Genomic DNA, 21,966 nt, shown 5'->3' on the forward strand with positions numbered 1-21,966 from the left:
AACCATTTCTCAGTGTTACTGTTGTCCAAGTGGAGAAGCAGCTTCAGTTTCACCCTGCTCCATGGGGCCTGGCTTCTACAGCAGCTCGAGTGGAATCAGTCATCCTAGAACCCTACAGAAACCCGCCGCTGGCTGCGCACCAATTCCTGACTGGCTTTCAGGCTCCTGGTGCTGAAAAGTCCCGGCTGGATTAGATGGCTGCTCAGGGAGCAGAAAACGATCAACTGACTGCCACGCTGACTGAAGCCCTGTGTTCCTGAGCCAGCAGCACAGAGAGCTGTATGTGCAGGGCTGTGTGCTGGTAGTCTGGCTTTTTTTTTTTTTTTTTTTCTTTTCTTTTAAATATATATAAATCAAATGCTATAGCTGTCTATATTCTCTTTCTGTAGAGTTTTATGATAAAACCATAAGAGGTTTTACTTTTTTCCTATTCAACAACATTACACTTTGCATTTGTACCTTTTTTTTTTTAAAGTGGATATGCAAAGTGTACTATTGTTCGTAATAAGTTAAGATTTAACTTAAGTCTTGAAGGTTTGGTTAACCCAAGTCTTTTCCAAAAGTCAACTTGAATTTCATGAACATAATTATGAATTATAGCACACCTACTTTCCGCTCTTCACTCCTTTGAAGCTGGTTTATCTCTGAACCATAATTATAGAAGCTATGATGAAGTAATTTGGCTTTAGGAGAAATATGAGGTTCTGGAGTACAACTCGTGACATGTTTCAAATGCAGGCAAAGCTAGCAGTGTTGGAGAAAAGAGAAAACTCGATGCATGTGAGGAAGGGCATTCCCAATAACACAAACTATTGAAGTCAAAGTAAAGTTTAAGGACGGAGGCCACCAGGATGAAATTAGTTCAGCTGCATTTATGGGCAGAGTTACAGTTGAAATATTTTTGAACATTTATGAATCCTTTACAAATTTTATGAATTCATAAACTTTTTTTTTTTAGCCACTCAGTAGTGCAAAGAAGTTTTGTTCCCCTATCATACTATAAAAGAGTAAACAACATTCAGAGTTTCCAAACATGTTTCAAGTTACTCACTATTGTTTGTTGCTTCTGGCACTCAGTTTAAGGACTTGATCAGGTAACACCTCGTTCAGCCGTGTCTTTCAGCTTTATAGTAGATTGAATGATCAGGTTGCCACTTTGTAGTGGTAAATCACAGTATGCTTTTACTGAAACCTTGCTTTTATTCACTTCCCAAAGTCAAAGCAGGACAACCCTAGTCATGTTGTACCATGCCTGATTATGCCTAGCTAAGCCCAGGCATAGTGCAAACTTTGAAAACCTCAAGGTGTGGCAGATCCTGTGGGAGCGATACCATGCCATTACGTGAGGCTTAATTCAGAAGAAATGTTCTCGCTCACACTTTGATGGTTTTTTTTTTTTTAAATTGTGAATTTACTCCCCAAGAGTCATCATTAAACCAAGCTGTCGAGCCTTGGACCAATCACAGAGATAGCCATCTTCCTGCTCTGCCAGTAAATAAATAAATATTCAGGGAAATGTGCTTGCCAAATTGCATTGGAATTTGAATCCAGCCAATTTTGTGTACAAACTAGGATCATGCTGTGCTGAGATGATGAGAAATTGTAACTGGTGTAATTTTTTTATATAAAAATACATGGTTTGATGGATGTGGTTGGCTCTTGACATGCTTTTGCTGGAAAATAATCAGTGCCTTCCTAGTATTTAAAGCATTCACTCTACAATACCAAAGTATCAAATATCATAGATTTTAATTGGAATCCTTAAATTGATGACTTTACCATGAGAGAAGAAATTCTTGAATCGTGCCTGCTAGTCCCATCTGCAGCAAAGTCAGGAAATTGCAGTTATTATAGAAAGTGATGGTGATATAAGAGACAGCAAACATGTAAATAGAGGTCCGTTTATCCAGATTCACCCTCCGATTAAAGCGTGACTCTTCAACACTGCACTTTCTTTATATTACAACTCGTCATTCTTATCCCCAGACGCATTTGACATAAAAGTGATTTATTTCTTTATGAGCATGTCCTTGCTTATAACATGTGAACGCACTTGCTGAATGGTTAGTGTAGGACTATTGTGTTAGCCTTAAAACAGTTTTCAGATGTAAAGTTAACTGACGTAAGCTTGTGCACTGTGCATTACAGGTGTGTGCGCGCGCATGCATATGCACGCATGTGTCAGTCATCTGCCCCAGGGTAAGGTGTGACTGAAGTTGAGTTTATTGAACTGCTACACCAGTGCCCTCTGTATATTAAGCTTATTAAAACCCAGTCAATATTCCACTGAAATATTCACTGGTTTAGTACTTTTTCCATTCATTGCTATGAATTTGCTTTAGTGTGTGTGTGCGCACGCGCATGTGTATTGTCCTCTGAGTAATGCCAATTTTCCACAGGATCTTTACAAAATATAACTTTCAGCCAGTGCTGTTTTGGTTTGTGTGCCAGAGTTTAACAGGAACCTTGTGAAACGGAACCTTTTTTGGTTCTTTATATGGTAGTGATTCTTGATATTTAGTTTTTCTTGGTGTCCTATTAAGAGTGCACATGTAGGTTCAGATCTGTGTGTGTGTGTGTGTGTGTGTGTGTGTGTGTGTTGGAGGTGACCCATGCAGGAAAGAGGGGGTGGGGAGGAGGGCCTATTTACATTGGCAAGCCTTCAAGGGGAAATGAGCAGACTTCAAAGCGTGAGAGCCATGGAATTGTAAAATGAGTGCACACACAGTTCAGGCGGCAGCAGGCTGACTGCTGAAACACAGTTGCAGCAGTGCTGTGAGGGAGCTGCTTTGTGTGTGTGTGTGTGTGTGTGTGTGTGTGTGAGAAAGAGAGAGAGGAAATTCTGTACTCAAATCAATAGGTTCAATGCATATTGTACATTGTGAATTGTTTCCTTTCCGTGTATTGTTTATCCATTTAACCCACACTGCTGTGTACTTGATGTCCTTATGATGTATTATTAAAGTAATATAAAATCCAATTTTGCTTTCTTAGTTCTGATCGGATTTTATCATTTTGTTTTTCCGTTTCTCATGTAGGTATGTTGCAGAAAAGACCGTCCATCGAGGATTTTGTCGATGCCCTGGTCTCTGACCTGGACCCAGATTTTGAGACATTCTTCATGGACTCAGAAGGATAAAGCCCTTATCTCTCAAAGCCTCCTGTTAATAAAAAGGAAGGTCCTCGTACTCACCTCAGGCCGTCTCGGGAAGGAGTGATGCGCTAGGGTCACATACCTACACACACACACACACACACACAGTGAGGCTGCAGTCCATTCTGAAGTGATTTCAAGTTACAGCTTCCACAGTGAGATCTCTCAGTAGGATCCTTCTCTGGAAGTGTTGAAGGCCACTAGGAACACTTTAAAAAAAAAAAAAAGCCAAAGCATTTTACACTGACCGGTATTAAGCTGACTAAGCAGAGATGCCATTTAATTTACCATTTACAATGTTGCATTTAGCAATTCAAAAGTTGTTGTTACCTGAGGCAGCAATAAAAACACAGAACATAAAGCGCAGCACTAACATGCTATTGTGCAATTTTTGACGGTTTCATTGTTTTATTAACGGAGCAAAGAATCTCCAAAGCAGAGTTTCCATCAGTTGTTTCCAACATGTACCATATAGCCAAAAGTATGTGAACATCTGACCATTAGCCATGTGTGCTTTTTGTACATCCCATTGCAGATTTAGGCTACATCCACACGACAACGGCAACGAGATTTTTTTTTTTTTTTTTTTTTAATATCGCGTCCACATGGGCAACGGATCAGTAAAATATCAGGTACATATGGCAACGCAACGCTTGCTGAAAACGATGCAATACACATGCCACACCTCTACGTGCGCTGTAAGACGGTCCCATCTGAGACACCAGAACAATAGAAGTAGACGCATGCGCATAAACCCCTTCTTCTGTAGCATCAGCCACATAAAGTTTTGATTATTAATCAGTAGCGTAAAACGAAAGACGCGGAAAGAGGAATGAATGGGGGTAGATGGAAGCTGGTATGCTAACATTCTGATATCCTCCAGAATTCTTTAATAGTCCGGAATAAATTGAATGCTACACGTTGATGGATTACTTTGTTGTTCTACGCCCTTTTTGAGGAATGTATTGTCGGACTTAAACCAACATCTGAAGAGGTGAGATCGCTCCTTTTTTTTTTTTCCCTATTTTTGCTGGCGGGATTGTTTTTGTTTTTGGAAAGCAGTGAAAATATTTTGTAAGCGCGTTTCATGAACCAAGTTATAGGATTTGTTGATAACTCGCATCGAGTTCATTACACTTCTACCTGGCGTGAAGCACTGACAGTCATGTGGTTGTGACGTCATCGTAAACAAATCCGTTCTACTCATCCAGACGACTTCGCAACGGCGCCGTTGCCAGATTTTTCCACTCTGGAACCCGTTCTCAAAAGATTTCGTTTTGGGGCACCCAAAACGCCGGTGCCGTGTGGACGCCAGGCCGAAACGATAAACAATTTTATCAGATTCACCTGAATCCGTTGCCGTGTGGACAGGGCCTTAGTTACCCAGTCCACTCGTTCCTTTAGAGTGTCTTCCCCCTCCCTCCCCCCCTTTCTTCTGGACGTGTTCATTCATCCAGAAGAGCATTAGTGAGATCAGGCACTGATGTTGGGTGAGGAGGCTTGGTGCACTGTTGGTGTTCAGGTCATCCCAAAGGTATTCAGTGGGGTTAAGGTCAGGGCTCTGTGCAGGACACTCTAGTTCTGGCACATCATGTCTTCATGGAGCTCACTTTGTTGCACAGGTACATTTGTCATGCTGGAACAGGTTTGGGCCTCTAGATCCAGTGAAGGGAAATCTTAACACTACAGCATACAAAGACATCCTATATAATTGTGTGCTTCCAACTTTCTGTTATCAGTTTGGGTAAGACCCACATATGGGTGTTTACAGGTATCCACAAACTTTTTGCCGTGTGTGTGTGTGTCAGCCTGGGAAAATCCTTCACACCAGGGGAACGGTTTTCACCATGGGAAATGTTCTACTTACAAACTGGATTTTCTGCACTGAAATATTTCTCTTTTGTATCCATCTCAATCACATGTAAAGGTATAGCATTTTAAAATCTGGTTAGCCCTAAAAGTGAGAATGGAGGAATTAAGTTTAAAATAAATTTTTATCCCAATTGTGCTGCAGGACAACCACATACATCTTGTCTTAGCTAGCAAGATTTTAGACCTCCTAAGGCAGACTGGCTGATTTTATCACAGCATTTAAGATACCCTAAGCAGTTTTAAAAGGTACATTCAAGCTATTGTTTTGGTGAAATTGAGTTCAGCTACAGCAACATCTGATGAGTTTTCCTAGACCACCACCACATATATTTTGAAATAAAGTCAAGTGTGCAGTAAAGATCACTTCAGAATGAACCACACCACATCTTGAGCCTGTAAAGGCTTTGGTAATTGGATGAGTCAAATTAGGTGTGTTAAATAAGCTAAAGCACTTAACTTGGGAGTGAATATTTCTCTTTAACAGAAAAAGGAACCTAATAATTAGAATGAAATTAATGCCTCTAATGACATGTATAAAATCCACTAATTACTTACTAATTGCATAGAGAGACACCTAAATCCTTAAGACAACTAATTTCCAATGGAAATTGCATGAGTTCATTTTAACTTTGGTGAGAATATGTAATTAAATAGAAATTTTCATTTTGACCTCAGAACTTTTGTACACTGTGTTAATTGAGGTACTTGAATGTTTGTGCTTGTTATTGTCACTGGTTCTTTAACCCTTTGATGGGTCAAAAGTGACCTGGCGGAGTTTTTATTTAAGCTGGGTTTGCTTAGCTTGTGCATCAAAGGGTTAAGGGTTCTTCTAAAGGGCTTGAAACGCTTTCGGAGAGGAAAACTGCTTTGGGTTCCACAGAGAACCATTAAAGTTTTCCAAGGTAGCCCAAGAGAAACAAACCAAATGCCTTTTTTTTTTTAATTGATTTAATTGTTTAATTGTTTAATTGATTTTAATTGTTTAACAATTGTTTAATTGTTAATTGTTTAATTGTTGTCCCCAAAATCTCACTGCACAAGTAAATTTTATATAATGTCCATATATATTTGGACACTGACACAATTTTTTTTTTTTTTTTACCTGTTTACTGAAATATATTCAGGTTATAGTTATATAATGGACATAAACTCCAGATTTTCAGCTTTCATTTGAGGGTATCCACATTAAAATTGGATGAAGGGTTTAGGAGTTTCAGCTCCTTAACATGTGCCACCCTGTTTTTAAAGGGACCAAAAGTAATTGGACAGTTGACTCAAAGGCTATTTCATGGGCAGGTGTGGGCAATTCCTTCGTTATGTCATTCTCAATTAAGCATATACCGTAAAAGGCCTGGAGTTGATTTGAGGTGTGGTGCTTGCATTTGGAAGATTTTGCTGTGAAGAAAACATGCGGTCAAAGGAGCTCTCCATGCAGGTGAAACAAGCCATCCTTAAGCTGCGAAAACAGAAAAAACCCATCTGAGAAATTGCTACAATATTAGGAGTGGCAAAATCTACAGTTTGGTACATCCTGAGAAAGAAAGAAAGAAAAAGAAAGAAAGAAAGCACTGGTGAACTCATCAATGCAAAAAGACCTGGATGCCCACAGAAGACAACAGTGGTGGACGATCACAGAATAATTTCCATGGTGAAGAGAAACCCCTTCACAACAGCCAACCAAGTGAACAACACTCTCCAGGAGGTAGGCCTATCAATATCCAAATCTACCATAAAGAGAAGACTGTATGAAAGTAAATACAGAGGGTTCACTGTACGGTGCAAGCCACTCATAAGCCTCAAGAATAAAAAGGCTAGATTGGACTTTGCTAAAAAACATCTAAAAAAGCCAGCACAGTTCTGGAAGAACAATCTTTGGACAGATGAAACCAAGATCAACCTCTACCAGAATGATGGAAAGAAAAAAGTATGGCGAAGGCGTGGTACAGCTCATGATCCAAAGCATACCACATCATCTGTAAAACACGGCAGAGGCAGTGTGATGGCTTGGGCATGCATGGCTGCCAGTGGCACTGGGTCACTAGTGTTTATTGATGATGTGACACAGGACAGAAGCAGCCAGATGAATTCTGAGGTATTCAGAGACGTACTGTGTGCTCAAATGCAGCCAAACTGATTGGTCGGCGTTTCATAATACAGATGGACAATGACCCAAAACATAAAGCCAAAGCAACCCAGGAGTTTATTAAAGCAAAGAAGTGGAATATTCTTGAATGGCCAAGTCAGTCACCTGATCTCAACCCAATTGAGCATGCATTTCACTTGTTAAAGACTAAACTTCAGACAGAAAGGCCCACAAACAAACAGCAACTGAAAACCGGTGCAGTAAAGGCCTGGCAGAGCATTAAAAAGGAGGAAACACAGCGTCTGGTGATGTCCATGAGTTCAAGACTTCAGGCAGTCATTGCCAACAAAGGGTTTTCAACCAAGTATTAGAAATGAACATTTTATTTACAATTATTTAATTTGTCCAATTACTTTTGAGCCCCTGAAATGAAGGGATTGTGTTTAAAAAATGCTTTAGTTCCTCACATCTTTATGCAATCATTTTGTTCAACCCACTGAATTAAAGCTGAAAGTCTGAACTTCAACTGCATCTGAATTGTTTTGTTCAAAATTCATTGTGGTAATGTACAGAACCAAAATTAGAAAAATGTTGTCTCTGTCCAAATATTGGACCTAACTCTGTGTGTGTGTGTATATATAATTTTTATTTTTTTTATTTTTTTAAAGGAACTTTCCACAATTAACAGCTTGTCAATTTTGTGGGGTTTAGTGACTTTTTTTTTGTGTGTGTGTGTTTTTTTTTTTTTGTTTGTTTGTTTTCTTTTGCATATCCTTTCATCTTTTTGATCACGGTCACTCCCTTAACTCAAAGCCCCAGACATGTGATCACAGATTCCCTGCTAGCTACTTTCCCCTCTACGAAGCACCTGTGGAATGTTGGCTAAATTCGTCCAAAGTTAAGAAGCACCCATGAAATTATGGATTTTTTTTTTAATGGAACGTTCCTATTAAGAACATACTGGGGATTTCCACCAAATCATTTAGACTTGCTGAAGAAAAACTAACGTGGATACAGACTGTAACCAGCAATATTAAATCACAGGTAAACTACAGAGATACACATTTGTATTGAATTATATTTGGAAGCACTTGTTGTAATTGAAAGTTTTTAATGTATGTACTACTCGTTCAATTCAGTGATCTTGTTTATTTAGAAATATGAAGAGCAATAAAGTTCATGTTCAACAAAAAAATGTAAGTGCTCATTAACCATGATTATGAAAAAGTGACTGACCATGTGGAAAACCTACATTTAGAAAAAGATTATCCTTCTATTTTCTAGAATACAGTATCTACAAGGGGGAGAAAAAAGGAAATGGCATGGTGATATCTTGCATGTACAGATTTTCCGACTTGTAACACAGAGTAATGCATATTCATAGCTCTTGAAAATGTTTTCATTCAGCAGGTTGCAGAAGTCTGCATTTTTCTATACTTCTGTTCGTTTCAGAGTCCTGTTTGCAAATAAAACAAAAATATATCCAATTCTGCTTCATCAGTCTTTACGGGTCACTTTCAATTCAGTGTGACACTGCAGAAAGAAAATTTTTGTTGTTTGGGTTCCTCAGTCTATTTCCTGTCTGTGGGGTTTTTTTGTTTGTTTGTTTGTTTTTTAAATGGGTCATGTTTATGTACAGCATCTGGTCTGATTTGGGCTGGATAACCATGGGCCACAGGCTGCTGGGTAGATGGAGCACATCACCTGGCTTTCAGAATGTGTATGTGCATGTGTGTGGCCTCGTATAATCTGAGCTGGAATCTTCCTCAGTGCCTCCTTTTCACATCCAGAGCAGTTCTTCGGGATAAGCGTGAGCTAGATAAAGCCAGGTCATCCTACAGAGGAAGAGCAGAAAAAGACTTGCTTTAATACTCTAGTAAAGTGTTTTTCTTAACATGAGGTTTTCATTTACAAAAAACGTCTTCGATAGTGTATATCTAATGCTATACTTTTAATTAATGAAGGGTTTTGTTGTGGGTTTTTTTTTTTTTATTCTCTGTTTAATAGTTCTAGCTTAAAGAAGCTAGAGGAGTTCTACTTGGACCCTTTTCCAATAAGTTTTTCCACACCGAGATGATTAACGTCATCAAATCAACATTTGTTTTGGGGAAATTTAATCATTTGCTACTTTGTTCAGCTTTTCACCACAGGCCCTTTGTTAAAGCTGCCAGACAGAGTGGGTGTTTAAATACGATCTCCTCTGCTCTTAACTCCAAAAGATCTATTTGTCTACTGTTGTGCTTTTTCTTTTGTTCTCTTGCTGCCTTTTTGCTGTTTTTCTACAAAGCGAATGTTCACATCAGAGGGGCAGCTTCATCAAGAAATGCTGACGGCAACAGATGAGGTAACATTTAAGCCATGGAATAATTTCAAGCTGTTGTTGATGAGCTGGCTGATTTTAAAAGGATGATCAGGAGTGATGGGTGTTAAGTATTTTCTGTTAAATTAACATGATGGATCATTGGATGATCAAAAAACTGTTTAGAAGGAGCGTGACAGCTGTATTTAGCCAATAACTAGTTTTTATTAACAAGTGCCAAGCGCATAAATGCAGCTATTCAATTCAGTGTTGCAGTATATGGACAACTTTTATACCCATTAGCATTAACTATTTAGTTAACATTTTCAGAAACGATGTGAAATGAGCCCTCTGTGTATCTATTGCTTTTGTGATTTTGTTTTATAGTTAAGTAATGTTAACCGCTTCAGAGTGGTTTACAAATAGAAAAGCAAAATTTCTGCTGTGGCATACCATGTACAAAGCATGTACGTTTTTTATTTGCGCAACAAAGTGAAATTACAGTTGCTTTTCTTCAGCTGTAAAAAAAAAAGTTTGTGTAGTCAGCAATTTATCAAAAGGTCAGTTTGGCTGTGACTTTAAATCATCAGTACCTTGTAGCTTGACAAGTTACAACAAAGTAGCTTCCCCAACATTGTCTATTAGCCAAGTGGCCATGTGTGTGCGTTTGTGGACCAGTTACCTTCCACTGTAGACTGATGTTCTTCTGCCAAACGGCTGCCATCCTGTAAAGGCTCTGAAGAGAGCATCGTGGAGCCCAAAGATGACCCAAGCTGCTCTTTCTCATTCACGTTTTCCTCCTCGTCTTCCTCAGAGGAAGAGTTGCTGCTATTTGTGGGCTGTGGCCTGAGGTGAGTCCTGTCTACAGTATTCTCCATGAGGGGTAATTCCTCAGAGAACTCCACAGGAAGTGGCTCGGAATCTTGCTCTAAATCACACTGGCTGTTCCACGCTGACCGCTGTGCAAGTCTGGGATTAAAAAGAAATGAAGTGTAAGAGCATGTGATACTTTAAGGGAAAATGGATTTGCATAGATATGTAGTCTTCTAATACCTGTTTAAAGCATGGATATTAACAACTGAATGTCTGGAGCAGGGGTAAATCTGATTTATTTTTAAAAAAAAACATTGCCATTAAGTCCCTGTAAATCATAAAAATTAAACTATGAATTTAACCATTTCAAAAATGTATTAGCCTATTTTGGGAAACGTCATCTCAACGATGTGTCTTTTTTTTTGCTGACAATGGCTGCATTTTTCCCTTAAATAAATAACGGCTGAAAGTAACCAGGTTAGTTTAGAGTTAGTAAATACACAAAGCATGGTTAACTAGCACCCATGTGGACACTAACATTCTAATGATTTACTTACTTTGAGTAACAGGATTGTCAGCCCATATTGCGATACCAATATCAACCCAATCATGGAATTGGTCACAAACCATTGAAAATATGCCACAATGAAACTTATCAGGTAAAAATAATAAACAGCATTTTGTATCGCACACAGCTAGTTTTTATAACCTCATACCGCTCATTCAGACTGCTTTGTGACTGAAAGGGACTGCTGTCTTGGCCAAGTCTCTGGCCACATGTGTCTTCACAGCACAGAGAGGGAAGCAGATGCACAGGACCTGCTAATTAAAACAAATATCATATAAAATTATGCTGCAGTATAACAGCCATACAAAATCAAATATGAAACACAAAGCCCTATACAAGCAAAGACAATATTCATTACACAGTATTTTATGCCATCATTGAGTAGATCATTGCAACTCACTACACGTTCGCTCAGGGATGTTCTGACAGTAGCAGCAGGGCCGATGGGAAAAGTCCAGAACTTGTCGCCGAGCCAAATAGGACAGCTCAGCTCCAATAAAGGAACCATCCTGAGATCTGAGTGATGCTGTAACATGTAATTAGAGAGTTTATTCCAATACTGGGCTTAACATGCGTCTAGAAATTATAATTAAATTGTACCACTACATTCAGTTGTGGTAATTATAGAGAAGTTACTTCTGTGGGTGTGAAGGAAAAAGAAAATTTTCCAAAATGAATAACGATTATGCTCAAGATTAGTTTGCCTCTAAGGCAACATTTGTATCACAGAGCTGAAGTGGTACAAATCTAATATTTTTTATGACATATGACAATTTTTTCACAGCTGTGTGAATGCAAAAATGAGACCTTTTTTTTTAACGTGATTTTTATCTGGTTTTAGATGGGATACCTTTTTGATATTTAAATAATATTGGCTGGCGCTGAGTGGTATGTCGGATGTATTCCATTCAGGTAGCATGATATTGAACGAATCTTTGACTTGTTCAATATCATGCTAGCTGAATGGAATATATCTAATATACTATGGAAAAAAACAGCTGTTAATAATAATAATACACTCTCTTTTTTCCAGTTTTTTATTTTATGTCCATTGGTATGTTTTTCTCTTGTAAATATGCATGAGGAATATATAATGTTTTGGTAGACTTTCGGGTGTTCAACATGATTTTCCTGGCGAACAAAAAGTCTTCTGCTGCGCATGCGCAGAAGCATCTCATTGAATATTTGCATCAGCTCCGATGTGTGACGTCATGTTGTCTTGACAACCATGCAATATTGTAAACCATATTCAACACTCATTCTCCACTGAGTAGCATGACCTAATACACATAGGATAAGCGATTATGCTAACAATCTTGCATGCTATCAAACCAAATGAATGAGACCCGCTAGAAGGGAATAGAATACATGTTTTTGTTCCACACAGAAGTGCCAGGAACAGCTGCAACAACAACCTTCTTGCCCGAATCATGAACAGCTCACTACATAAACGTAATGATAGACTGTCTTGGAACTATGATTTTTTTTTTTTCTCATTTTTTACGACGTACGGTAAGTGAATCATGCACAATCATGTAACATAGATTTTGAAAATGTGCATGTGTGTGTATTTTCAGGATACAGAATCCAAGCAGAAGAAACAACGTAGAATTAAGGAATAATAAATTTCACTTTTTCTTAGATGGAAAAGCCCTAAATGTCTTTAGTTTAGAAATGTATTCAGGGCAAAGTGTCTTGTCAATTCATTTCAATTACCAGGCTTTTTCTCCAGGAGCTGCCTCTTGCAGTAAATGATGCAAAGAACAAACAGGGCCAGGAGGACAGTGGCCAGAGCGCTGCAGATGACAGCAGCCAGTGCCATGTCTCTGGGGCTGGTCGCTGTGGAAGGGAGGGGTACCAGATTCACACGTCCACCGCCTGAAAAGCATGAGAAAAACAGGAGAAAAGGATAAATGCTGGAGCAATCCTGCAGATTGGTGAGAGAAATGACTCATACTGAGCCTACAATCAGAAAACTATCTGCCATGGTCCGTGGGTGAGTACTACTTTGATAAAATCCATTTATATATATTTTTTGTTCATTTTATTGGTCTTGGATGAGTACCTTCATAAATTAATTTCTCTGCACCATATGCTGTCATGTGACATTCCAAAGTATTTTGCTGTTGGTAGACAATATTAGGTAGGCAGGATGGCGGCACAGGTGGGTACAGCTCTCTTTTTTTTTTCAGCGCGTTTTGTTTGTGGTTATTTTTGCGTTTTTTGTTTGTTGGCGCTACATGCAGTCGAATGTGCAATATCTTTTGAATGTGTGCATTTGAAGGTGCAATATGTTTTGTGTGTTTTTTGTTTATTTTTTTAAAATATGTGTGGTGGCACAGTGGTGTAGTGGTTAGCACTGTTGCCTCACAGCAAGAAGGTTCTGGGTTCGAGCCCAGTGGCCGACAGGGACCTTTCTGTGTGGAGTTTGCATGTTCTCCCTGTGTCTGTGTGGGTTTCCCCCACAGTCCAAAGACATACAGTTAGGTTAACATGGGGCAGCCTTGGGCTGAAGTGCCCTTCAGCAAGGTACCTAACCCCTAACTGCTCCCCGGGCGCTCTGGTGTGGCTGCCCACTGTTCTGGGTGTGCACATGTGTTCACTGCTTCAGATGGGTTAAATACAGAGGATGAATCTCACTGTGCTGGAGTATGCATGTGACAAATAAAGGTTGTTTCTTCTTCTGTGTCTTAGTATTGATCTTTTATTTATCTTTTATGTTATTTGCACCGGCAAAGGACAGCCAACCAGTTTCGTTGTACTGCACTTGTGCATTATAATGATACTAAAGGTCTCTCACTCTGTATTTACCCTTTAGCTATTATATCTACCTGACCCATTATCTCTAAGTTACAGCACATACTCCTATAATGCCACTGGTCATGATTCATTCTCCTCAAGATTCAGCCTATGGCTGTGAATGTTCTAGTTCAAAGTGAAGACACTGTCAAGCTCTAGGAGAGTTGGGGGTGCACATTCTTAGTCTGAGATGAGTGTTCACCCCTAACTCCAGGGCAGTCGGGCTTTTACTTGCCAGTCTGACGACTCTGTTATTAAGCATCTGCACAGACAGAGCGAGGGAATGTACGCAGAACGTAAGAACACATCTGTCACTTGTTATTCACTCCCACCATGTCCTCATGTACCAGAACTCTCCCTTCCCTAAAACCATATGCCTCACTACTCTGAGCAAAACAGCACAACCTTCTAAATTACATGAATACCTTTGTGTCAGCCAGAATTCAGATCATCCAGACTAATTAAAGGAAGGCCATGATGTTTGACTGACAGCATAATTTTCCTGTCACATGCTCTAGAAAAATGCAGAGCCTTCACTGAAGACATTTTAGCCAAAAATGTAAGATCTCTCGGTAAAATATTTAGGGTGTTAAAAGACCTGGCACATCAGTTTGAGAGCAAAAACATGTTCAATCTCAAATGCAATATTTCTGCCAAGTTAATGAGATCAATAGGTTTAATACACAAAGCAAACATGTCCCTCTCAGTGAACTCTGCCCCTCCTTATCAAGGCCACTTTTTCTTCTCTGAAAAAGGCATTACCATTCTATACACTGTCTAATCTAACACAATAAACTGCCGCTGCTGGCTTCTGAGGTTGTCGCCCACCTGCAGCAAAAACACCTCATCTCTACATCATTTTTTTTTTTTTTTCCAAACAGGCTTTGAAAATGTTTGTTTATATTAGAGAAAATGTATCATTCATTCCCTTCATAATTTAACCTCCTTTCATGTGGCGTTTCCATCGTTTTCTCCACCTTCAGTGTTTCAAAGCATTAACCATGCATTTGATAGAGAAAGATAAAGTGCTTTGAAGCTGCTTTGTGTAAAAGTATTGTCGGTATCTAATGAGGTTAAACATTAACCAATTATTTATTTAAGGGGTTTTCAATGGATGCACACAACCATTCTGTATTTGTTCTTGAACACATTAATCACAGAGTAAATTTGGGCTTGGCCTTTTGCAAATTCAAACTCTCTTAGCACGGCATTGTAAACAATACACAACCTGTTCAAAGTAATATGACCTGGAAACAATTTTTTTTTTTTTGAAAACGAGTTCAAAGAACAAAAAAAAAAAAAGCATATAGCCAAGTTTTAAAAATGTTTATACCCTAAAGACAAAATGGAGAAGACAAAGAAATGTATTGTATACCAACAAGGCATTTAATGTGCTGGGGTTCACAGAGGTTCATTTATTGTTCTGAGGTATGCATGTTAGAATATGAACATAATAATAATAATAATAATAATAATGGGCGGCACGGTGGTGTAGTGGTTAGCACTGTCGCCTTACAGCAAGAAGGTCCGGGTTCGAGCCCCGTGGCCGGCGAGGGCCTTTCTGTGCGGAGTTTGCATGTTCTCCCTGTGTCTGCGTGGGTTTCCTCCGGGTGCTCCGGTTTCCCCCACAGTCCAAAGACATGCAGGTTAGGTTAACTGGTGACTCTAAATTGACCGTAGGTGTGAATGTGAGTGTGAATGGTTGTCTGTGTCTATGTGTCAGCCCTGTGATGACCTGGCGACTTGTCCAGGGTGTACCCCGCCTTTCGCCCGTAGTCAGCTGGGATAGGCTCCAGCTTGCCTGCGACCCTGTAGAACAGGATAAAGCGGCTAGAGATAATGAGATAATAATTTATTATTATTATTATTATTATATCATCTTCCCAGTCATAATATACCGTACACGCACACTGACACACTGCTTTCTTCAAATCAGGTCTGGAGACTGTGTACAAAACCTTCTTGTCACAGGGTTACACCTACATTTCACTTTTTATTTTGGAAGTTTTTTGTACTACATAAATATTTAACTAGGCACATTTCCTTTTTCATGTTTGAAAGCCAAAGAGAAAATGCAATTCATTTATTTATTTTTTTTTTGGGGGGGGGCATTCAACTGTGTGTGTGTATATATATGTGTATATATATGTGTGTGTGTATATATATATATATATATATATATATATATATATATATATATATATATATATATATATATATATAGTTTCATTAATATGTTAATGAATAAATCTATTTTTCCATGTAAACCTTTTCCATGTTTCTGTAGGGTACTTCAAATTTAGAACATCAGCATGGAAAAATCACTAGTCCAGACACCAGATTAGTATAAAATCTAGATTAGGAGAGTGTTTTTACATATAATGAAAGGACAGAACACTGATTCTCATAACAGAAACGTTGGCCAATGACTTGCGGTCACCTGCTAATTCCCATCCACCATCCAGCTCTCCCCTAAACAGGCAAATATGAATGTGACACTTGTTGGTTCATCAGGGAGTTAAAGTGGCGGAAGGCAGGCTTGTGGGGGGGGAATCAAAAGGTCTGTTTTATTTGCTTTAACTTGTGTATTTCAGTGACTTCATTGCTCACTGCATACACACACACTTGTGGTTCTGTGAAGCAAAGCTCTCTTGTGGCTCTCATCTTTCTCCTTTTTTCATTCAGTGCAAAACAGAACACCGATGTAATATAAATCCTTCACAGGTGTAGATCTTTTTAATACTCATCTCTGCCGACTTTACCATTAATGTATAAACTGGCACTCGAACACACTTCCACAGTAAAACAATGATTTCACAGAATTTTAAAATTAAAATATGAACAAACTATTTACAAGGAATTAATTTAATTGAACTCAATTGACCTGCTGTAGCCTAGCCTGGACTCAAACCTTCCTTCTGGACCACATGGACTTAAAGGACTTCTCATGGCCATTTTAATTTTGCTCTGAAGGTCCTCAGTGATGTAATCTGTCAACACGACAGACAGCCTTCAGATTTTTCTGTCATTGTTGAAAAAAAAAAATTCAATGATAGAAAATAATCGGTTAAGGCAACCCCTGCTACCCTGTGCTTTCTCCGACACACATGAAGCCAGCCAACCACATCATTTCAAACTGTTGCTCATGCTGTGGTACAGGGCTGCACACAGCATAACATAATAGGAAAATATTATCTGCCCTCTTCCATATACATGAGCTCATGGGATCCCACGATTGGCTAATGTTGCTGTAATTGACAGGAGAGAAAAGGACCATCCCTTCCACCCAGAGAGTGCAGGCAAGTTGGCTCCCTTGGCTCCTGGCTCCAGAGATATCATTGACATTGTCAGGATTCTAACTTGCTAATGATTTTCTTGAAGATGCAAACACGATGTGTTACATTAGAAACATTGCAAGATAATAATCCATAAACTTGTGTTTCTCTTAGTCTGTATTAATTCATTCAACCTAACTACCTTCAAACAGTGGTCTGTATTCTATAAAAAAAAAGCAAAATAAAATTAGCCAGTAAATGAAAGCATGCATAATGAATGAGAAACTATTATCTCTACAAAACTGGCCTGAGTTTTCCAAAAGCATTGCAGCATAAAGATCATCATTAAATGGTAGAGTGAGCAACACAATGAATACTTGCTCTCCTAGTTAAGATGCTCTTAGCATTAAGAGGCTTTTGGGAAACTCGGCATTGAACACTATATTGACACCATTTTACGAAAGATGAGAATGAGAAAACTATAAGTAAGATAATGATGCTGGAAAAAAAAAAGATACACAAGGACACGATTGGGAACAGTGGCAGACAAAAGGAGTGGAGACTGAAACGTTTTGTCTTCTCTGTCTCATTGGAATTCTTTGCCTATTGAGGTATTTCACCTGACGTCACAGGGTCACGTGACGCCCCGGTGTCCGCCATTTTGGACGGCAAGCTAGCTAATGTCAACAACAGTAGCTAGTATGTTACTGTAGCAATGTTTACATTCAGTCATTTGGATGACTGTTAAAACCTTTCAGTCTCAAGTTTTTCCTTTTACTGGATTTACTAGTTTACTGAGCCAGCGAGCCCCGGAGCGCTAGCTAGCTAGCCGGCCAGCGAGCCCCGGAGCGCTAGCTAGCTAGCCGGCCAGCGAGCCCCGGAGCGCTAGCTAGCTAGCCGGCCAGCGAGCCCCGGAGCGCTAGCTAGCTAGCCGGCCAGCGAGCCCCGGAGCGCTAGCTAGCTAGCCGGCCAGCGAGCCCCGGAGCGCGCTCAGTAAACTAGTAAATACAGTAAAGGAAAAACTTATAACGGGCCATGTCTCAACAGACTAAGAAGTTATTTCAATGACATTTAATAACATTTTGTTTATCCTGAGGACCGAAAGTAAATGAAAATGTGAACAAACCTTAGCTGTCAGTGAACAATCCTGGTGGAAGCAGGTAAACGTCGTTCTCTAAGCCTGCTAACCTCAATTTTTGCAAATGCCTGTCCCTCTGCTCGCCCTGTAAATGCCCTACGTCGCTGGATAGTGAAGGTGTTTTCTGCATCTCGCTCCTTTTTCTTTTATGTTTTTCGTTTGTCGCCTTCCTCGCATTCAAACTGATTCGAGCCGTGCCGTCCAAAATGGCAGCATCACATGACTTGGTCACGTGAGTGAAATACCTCAATTACGTAAATGTTTGCTTAATAAACTTGCATGACAATGACAGGGACTTCAGTCCTCCAAACTGCTGTCTCTGTGCCAACAAATCTGCCCCAGCTGTTCTCCCCTCAGATCTCTCTCTCTCCCACACACACACACACACACACACACACACACACCAAACCTCTCCCAGTGTTATCAGCTCCCACACAGCTGCAGCAAACAGACAAAGGCTGGCCCATTGAAGAGATCTCACCTGCTGATCTTATCAGCTAGCCTCAATGCCAATAGACTGCTCCTTTTGATATGTGCGCTGCGGTTGTTGACTTTGCAGAATGCCAAACTCATACACTTGAGGTTGACAACATAGACACATGCAGGCCTGGCAATGGAGGATAACTGACACTCCAATCTAAATATTAACAGGCAACCCATTTCTAGTCGTTTACTTGTAAAATATACAATATTTCATCGAATTTTTTTTTTATATACATCTACACCTGTTAGCATTCTGTTCTGTGTACTGAGATTACAGATTTCAGTTTTGAAGCATTAATTTACATCAGATATTCACTAAATGAGAGTTTACATGAAGGAGCATGGAGGTCTCTTCTGGAGACAATTTTAAATGCGTCAAGAACAAAGTATTTTAAACAGCAAGAAAAAAACAACAACAATGTTTTCCAGTCCAAAAGAAGCTCTGTACTATATGCTGTAATGGTTTCCATGTTCCCAGCTATCAAGCCCTTTGTGGGCTAAATCGGGTGTGTTCAAGAATGAAAAACAAAACTAAAAACACATCTCGAAATGCCTATTTTCCTTACTTTTACCTTTTATCAACTTAACCATATGTCTCATGTGACTACTTCAATTTGGTTCAACGTGGCTTAATATTGGGTTATATGGCGAGATAGGACAGCTGGAGAGGAGTCTTGTCAAATATTTAGAGTTCTCTCATGACATGAAAAGACAACAGCAGATGCAATACATTAAAGCAGCCAGAAGAAACCATAAAATGCCTCTCCGTTTTCCTCCCCCTGCTCCTGAGACGGAGAGACACAGGATTTATGGTCTTCTCTGAAAACAGGCCTATGTGTGCAGCTGTGTGCTAGCCCCAGGCCTGCATGCCATGATTAAAGTAATCTGGCCTTTACGTATTCACCACTTTGCTTCAGATAGCAGGGCTGAGGAGTATAGAGGCTGGGCTGTTCAACCCCAGTGAACAGGTTCAGTGGAGGCAGCAGAGATTTTGTTTTGGCTCAGATAAAATTGTGAGTCTGTGGAATCACGTATGTGTGAAGACAAACTCTCACAAATGTGCATCTGGTTCCTTGACTACATTTTTCTATCAACCTGTCAACACAACATGGAGTTTTAAGGTGTTGTAAGAGGCAGCTTACAGAAAGTTCATAATCAAGAGTTCTGTGGTTTTGCCTATGCATCTGACAAAGGCATGCTAAACCTGGCTCAAATTCTCTCTCTCACACACTGCCAAAATTTTCACAAGAAGCAGCTGCTCACTGCACAGCCTTCAGGAAGTCACACTCGATTATGAGGAGTTTAACATAGCACGAAACGCCTGTATGCCTAGCAACTAAAGACACATCATTCCATGCTGTTACTCCGTTATGGGTACAATGAGACTCTTTACCGCTGCCGCATGGCACTCTCGAGAATGAATAAAAACTGTTAATGTGGAATTGTATATTTTGTTTTTATATGACTGACTGATTGGTTTCCTCTTAAAATATGACTCTGACTGACTAATAACCTAGCTAGCACACACAGCTATCTGATATCGGCACAATGTTTAGCACATTCGATAAGTGAGAAGACATCAGCACAACATGGCTTTGGATCAAAGTTAATGCATTAAAGCTTTTAACAAGTCTGAATATTTCTTCCACTACTTATTGTAGTCAGCCGTCCATCTGTTTTTGACTAAACATCAACCCAAGAATGTACGTAAGCCATGCCAAGATTAATCATGTTGGGTAACTTCAGATGAATCTACTTATCACATGGTGTGAATGTCAAGAATAAATAAATGAATAATAATGTGCTATAAAACACACTGAGGGGTTTAAGTCATTTGACTCCGTGATGGCTAAAAGGAGCAGGTTTTAACAAACACGGCATGACATTAATAAGGTCACTGTGTAGCTGTTGAGATGCAAAGTCAGATTTCAAGAATTCAACAGCATGGTGATATATAAAACTGATAATCAATTTATAAAAGTGAAGATTCAGAAACTCAAAACAAGGATTTTTAGGCATTCCATTGGTTGCAAAACTTTTCTGGACAAGCTGATAAGACTGACTGAGCAAAACATTTCCTACATTCCATATAAAAAGTGCCATATTCCTTGATAGTTTATGTTTTGGGACAATGGAGTAATAATTTGTGCAGATGGGTCATATGATGAAAACATCATCCTTAGAGATCAACTGAGAGATTTATAAATCACATTCTATTAGAGTACTTACAATGTGGCTCATAAGGCGGTGGTGGATCCCCACATGGGATACACTCCATGTCTTGAAATCCACTTAGCTTTGTTTTCCTGTAAAACCTGCAATGCATAGTGAGATGAACATGAGTGAAGAAGTTAAATAAGCATGTGTGTGTGTGTGTGTGTGTGTGTGTGTATTATATGTATTTATTCTATCCACATTGACTGGATATGAGCTATTACATGCTTTGATTGGTTACTCTACTACGAGGCTATCAGCTAGTAGTAAAGTTTTTATTTATCGAATTTGAAAATTCTCAAAATCCACTGAATGTGGAGAGAATAAAAGAGTTATTCCACTCACTCATCGTACATGGCTTATAACCAACTCGGTGCTATGCGCCTCATCAGTTATCAGCGCATATCTGACTCAATTTCATGGAATAACTAATATATATTAGTGGTGCTTGAAAGTTTGTGAACCCTTTAGAATTTTCTATATTTCTGCATAAATATGACCTAAAACAACATCAGATTTTCACACGAGTCCTAAAAGTAGATAAAGAGAACCCAGTTAAACAAATGAGACAAAACGATTATACTTGGTTATTTATTTATTGAGAAATAATCCAATATTACATATCTGTGAGTGGCAAAAGTATGTGAACCTTTGCTTTCAGTATCTGGTGTGACCCCCTTGTGCAGCAATAACTGCAACTAAATATTTCCGGTCACTGTTGATCAGTCCTGCACACCGGCTTGGAGGAATTTTAGCCCATTCCTCCATACAGAACAGGTTCAACTCTGGGACGTTGGTGGGTTTCCTCACATGAACTGCTTGCTTCAGGTCCTTCCACAACATTACGATTGGATTAAGGTCAGGACTTTGACTTGGCCATTCCAAAACATTAACTGTATTCTTCTTTAACCATTCTTTGGCAGAACAACTTGTGTGCTTAGGGTCGCTGTCTTGCTGCATGACCCACCTTCTCTTGAGATTCAGTTCATGGACAGATGTCCTGACATTTTCCTTTAGAATTCGCTGGTATAATTCAGAATTCATTGCTCCATCAATGATGGCAAGCCGTCCTGGCCCAGATGCAGCAAAACAGGCCCAAGCCATGATACTACCACCACCATGTTTCACAGATGGGATAAGGTTCTTATGCTGGAATGCAGTGTTTTCCTTTCTCCAAACATAACGCTCCTCATTTAAACCATAAAGTTCTATTTTGGTTTCATCTGTCCACAAAAATTTTTCCAGTAGCCTCCTGGCTTGTCCACATG

The 21,966-nt window shown here is 39.4% G+C and overlaps 2 protein-coding genes across 3 annotated transcripts in view; one reads left to right on the top strand and one right to left on the bottom strand.

The window, feature by feature from the left end:
- mipepa (mitochondrial intermediate peptidase a) overlaps positions 1–3,515 on the top strand; it is a 50,670-nt gene extending 47,155 nt beyond the window's left edge. The window contains exon 19 of the mRNA XM_060944187.1: positions 3,039–3,515. Coding sequence (XP_060800170.1) covers positions 3,039–3,139 — 101 coding nt within the window. The 3' untranslated portion in view covers positions 3,140–3,515. The remainder of the gene's footprint in view (positions 1–3,038) is intronic.
- A 4,728-nt stretch (positions 3,516–8,243) lies between these two features.
- tnfrsf19 (tumor necrosis factor receptor superfamily, member 19) overlaps positions 8,244–21,966 on the bottom strand; it is a 33,457-nt gene continuing 19,734 nt past the window's right edge. Inside the window, exons 5-10 of one of the 2 annotated variants that reach the window (XM_060944190.1) lie at positions 20,714–20,799; positions 12,506–12,667; positions 11,190–11,315; positions 10,938–11,040; positions 10,091–10,377; positions 8,244–8,944 (exon numbers count right to left, since the gene is read on the bottom strand). In XM_060944190.1, the coding sequence (XP_060800173.1) occupies positions 8,940–8,944; positions 10,091–10,377; positions 10,938–11,040; positions 11,190–11,315; positions 12,506–12,667; positions 20,714–20,799 (769 nt within the window). In that variant the 3' untranslated portion in view covers positions 8,244–8,939. Of the gene's footprint in view, positions 8,945–10,090; positions 10,378–10,937; positions 11,044–11,189; positions 11,316–12,505; positions 12,668–20,713; positions 20,800–21,966 lie in introns of both variants that reach the window. The other variant, XM_060944189.1, reaches the window with a different exon arrangement.

Source organism: Neoarius graeffei, chromosome 17 (assembly GCF_027579695.1).
Source record: "Neoarius graeffei isolate fNeoGra1 chromosome 17, fNeoGra1.pri, whole genome shotgun sequence".
Lineage (NCBI taxonomy): Eukaryota > Metazoa > Chordata > Actinopteri > Siluriformes > Ariidae > Neoarius > Neoarius graeffei.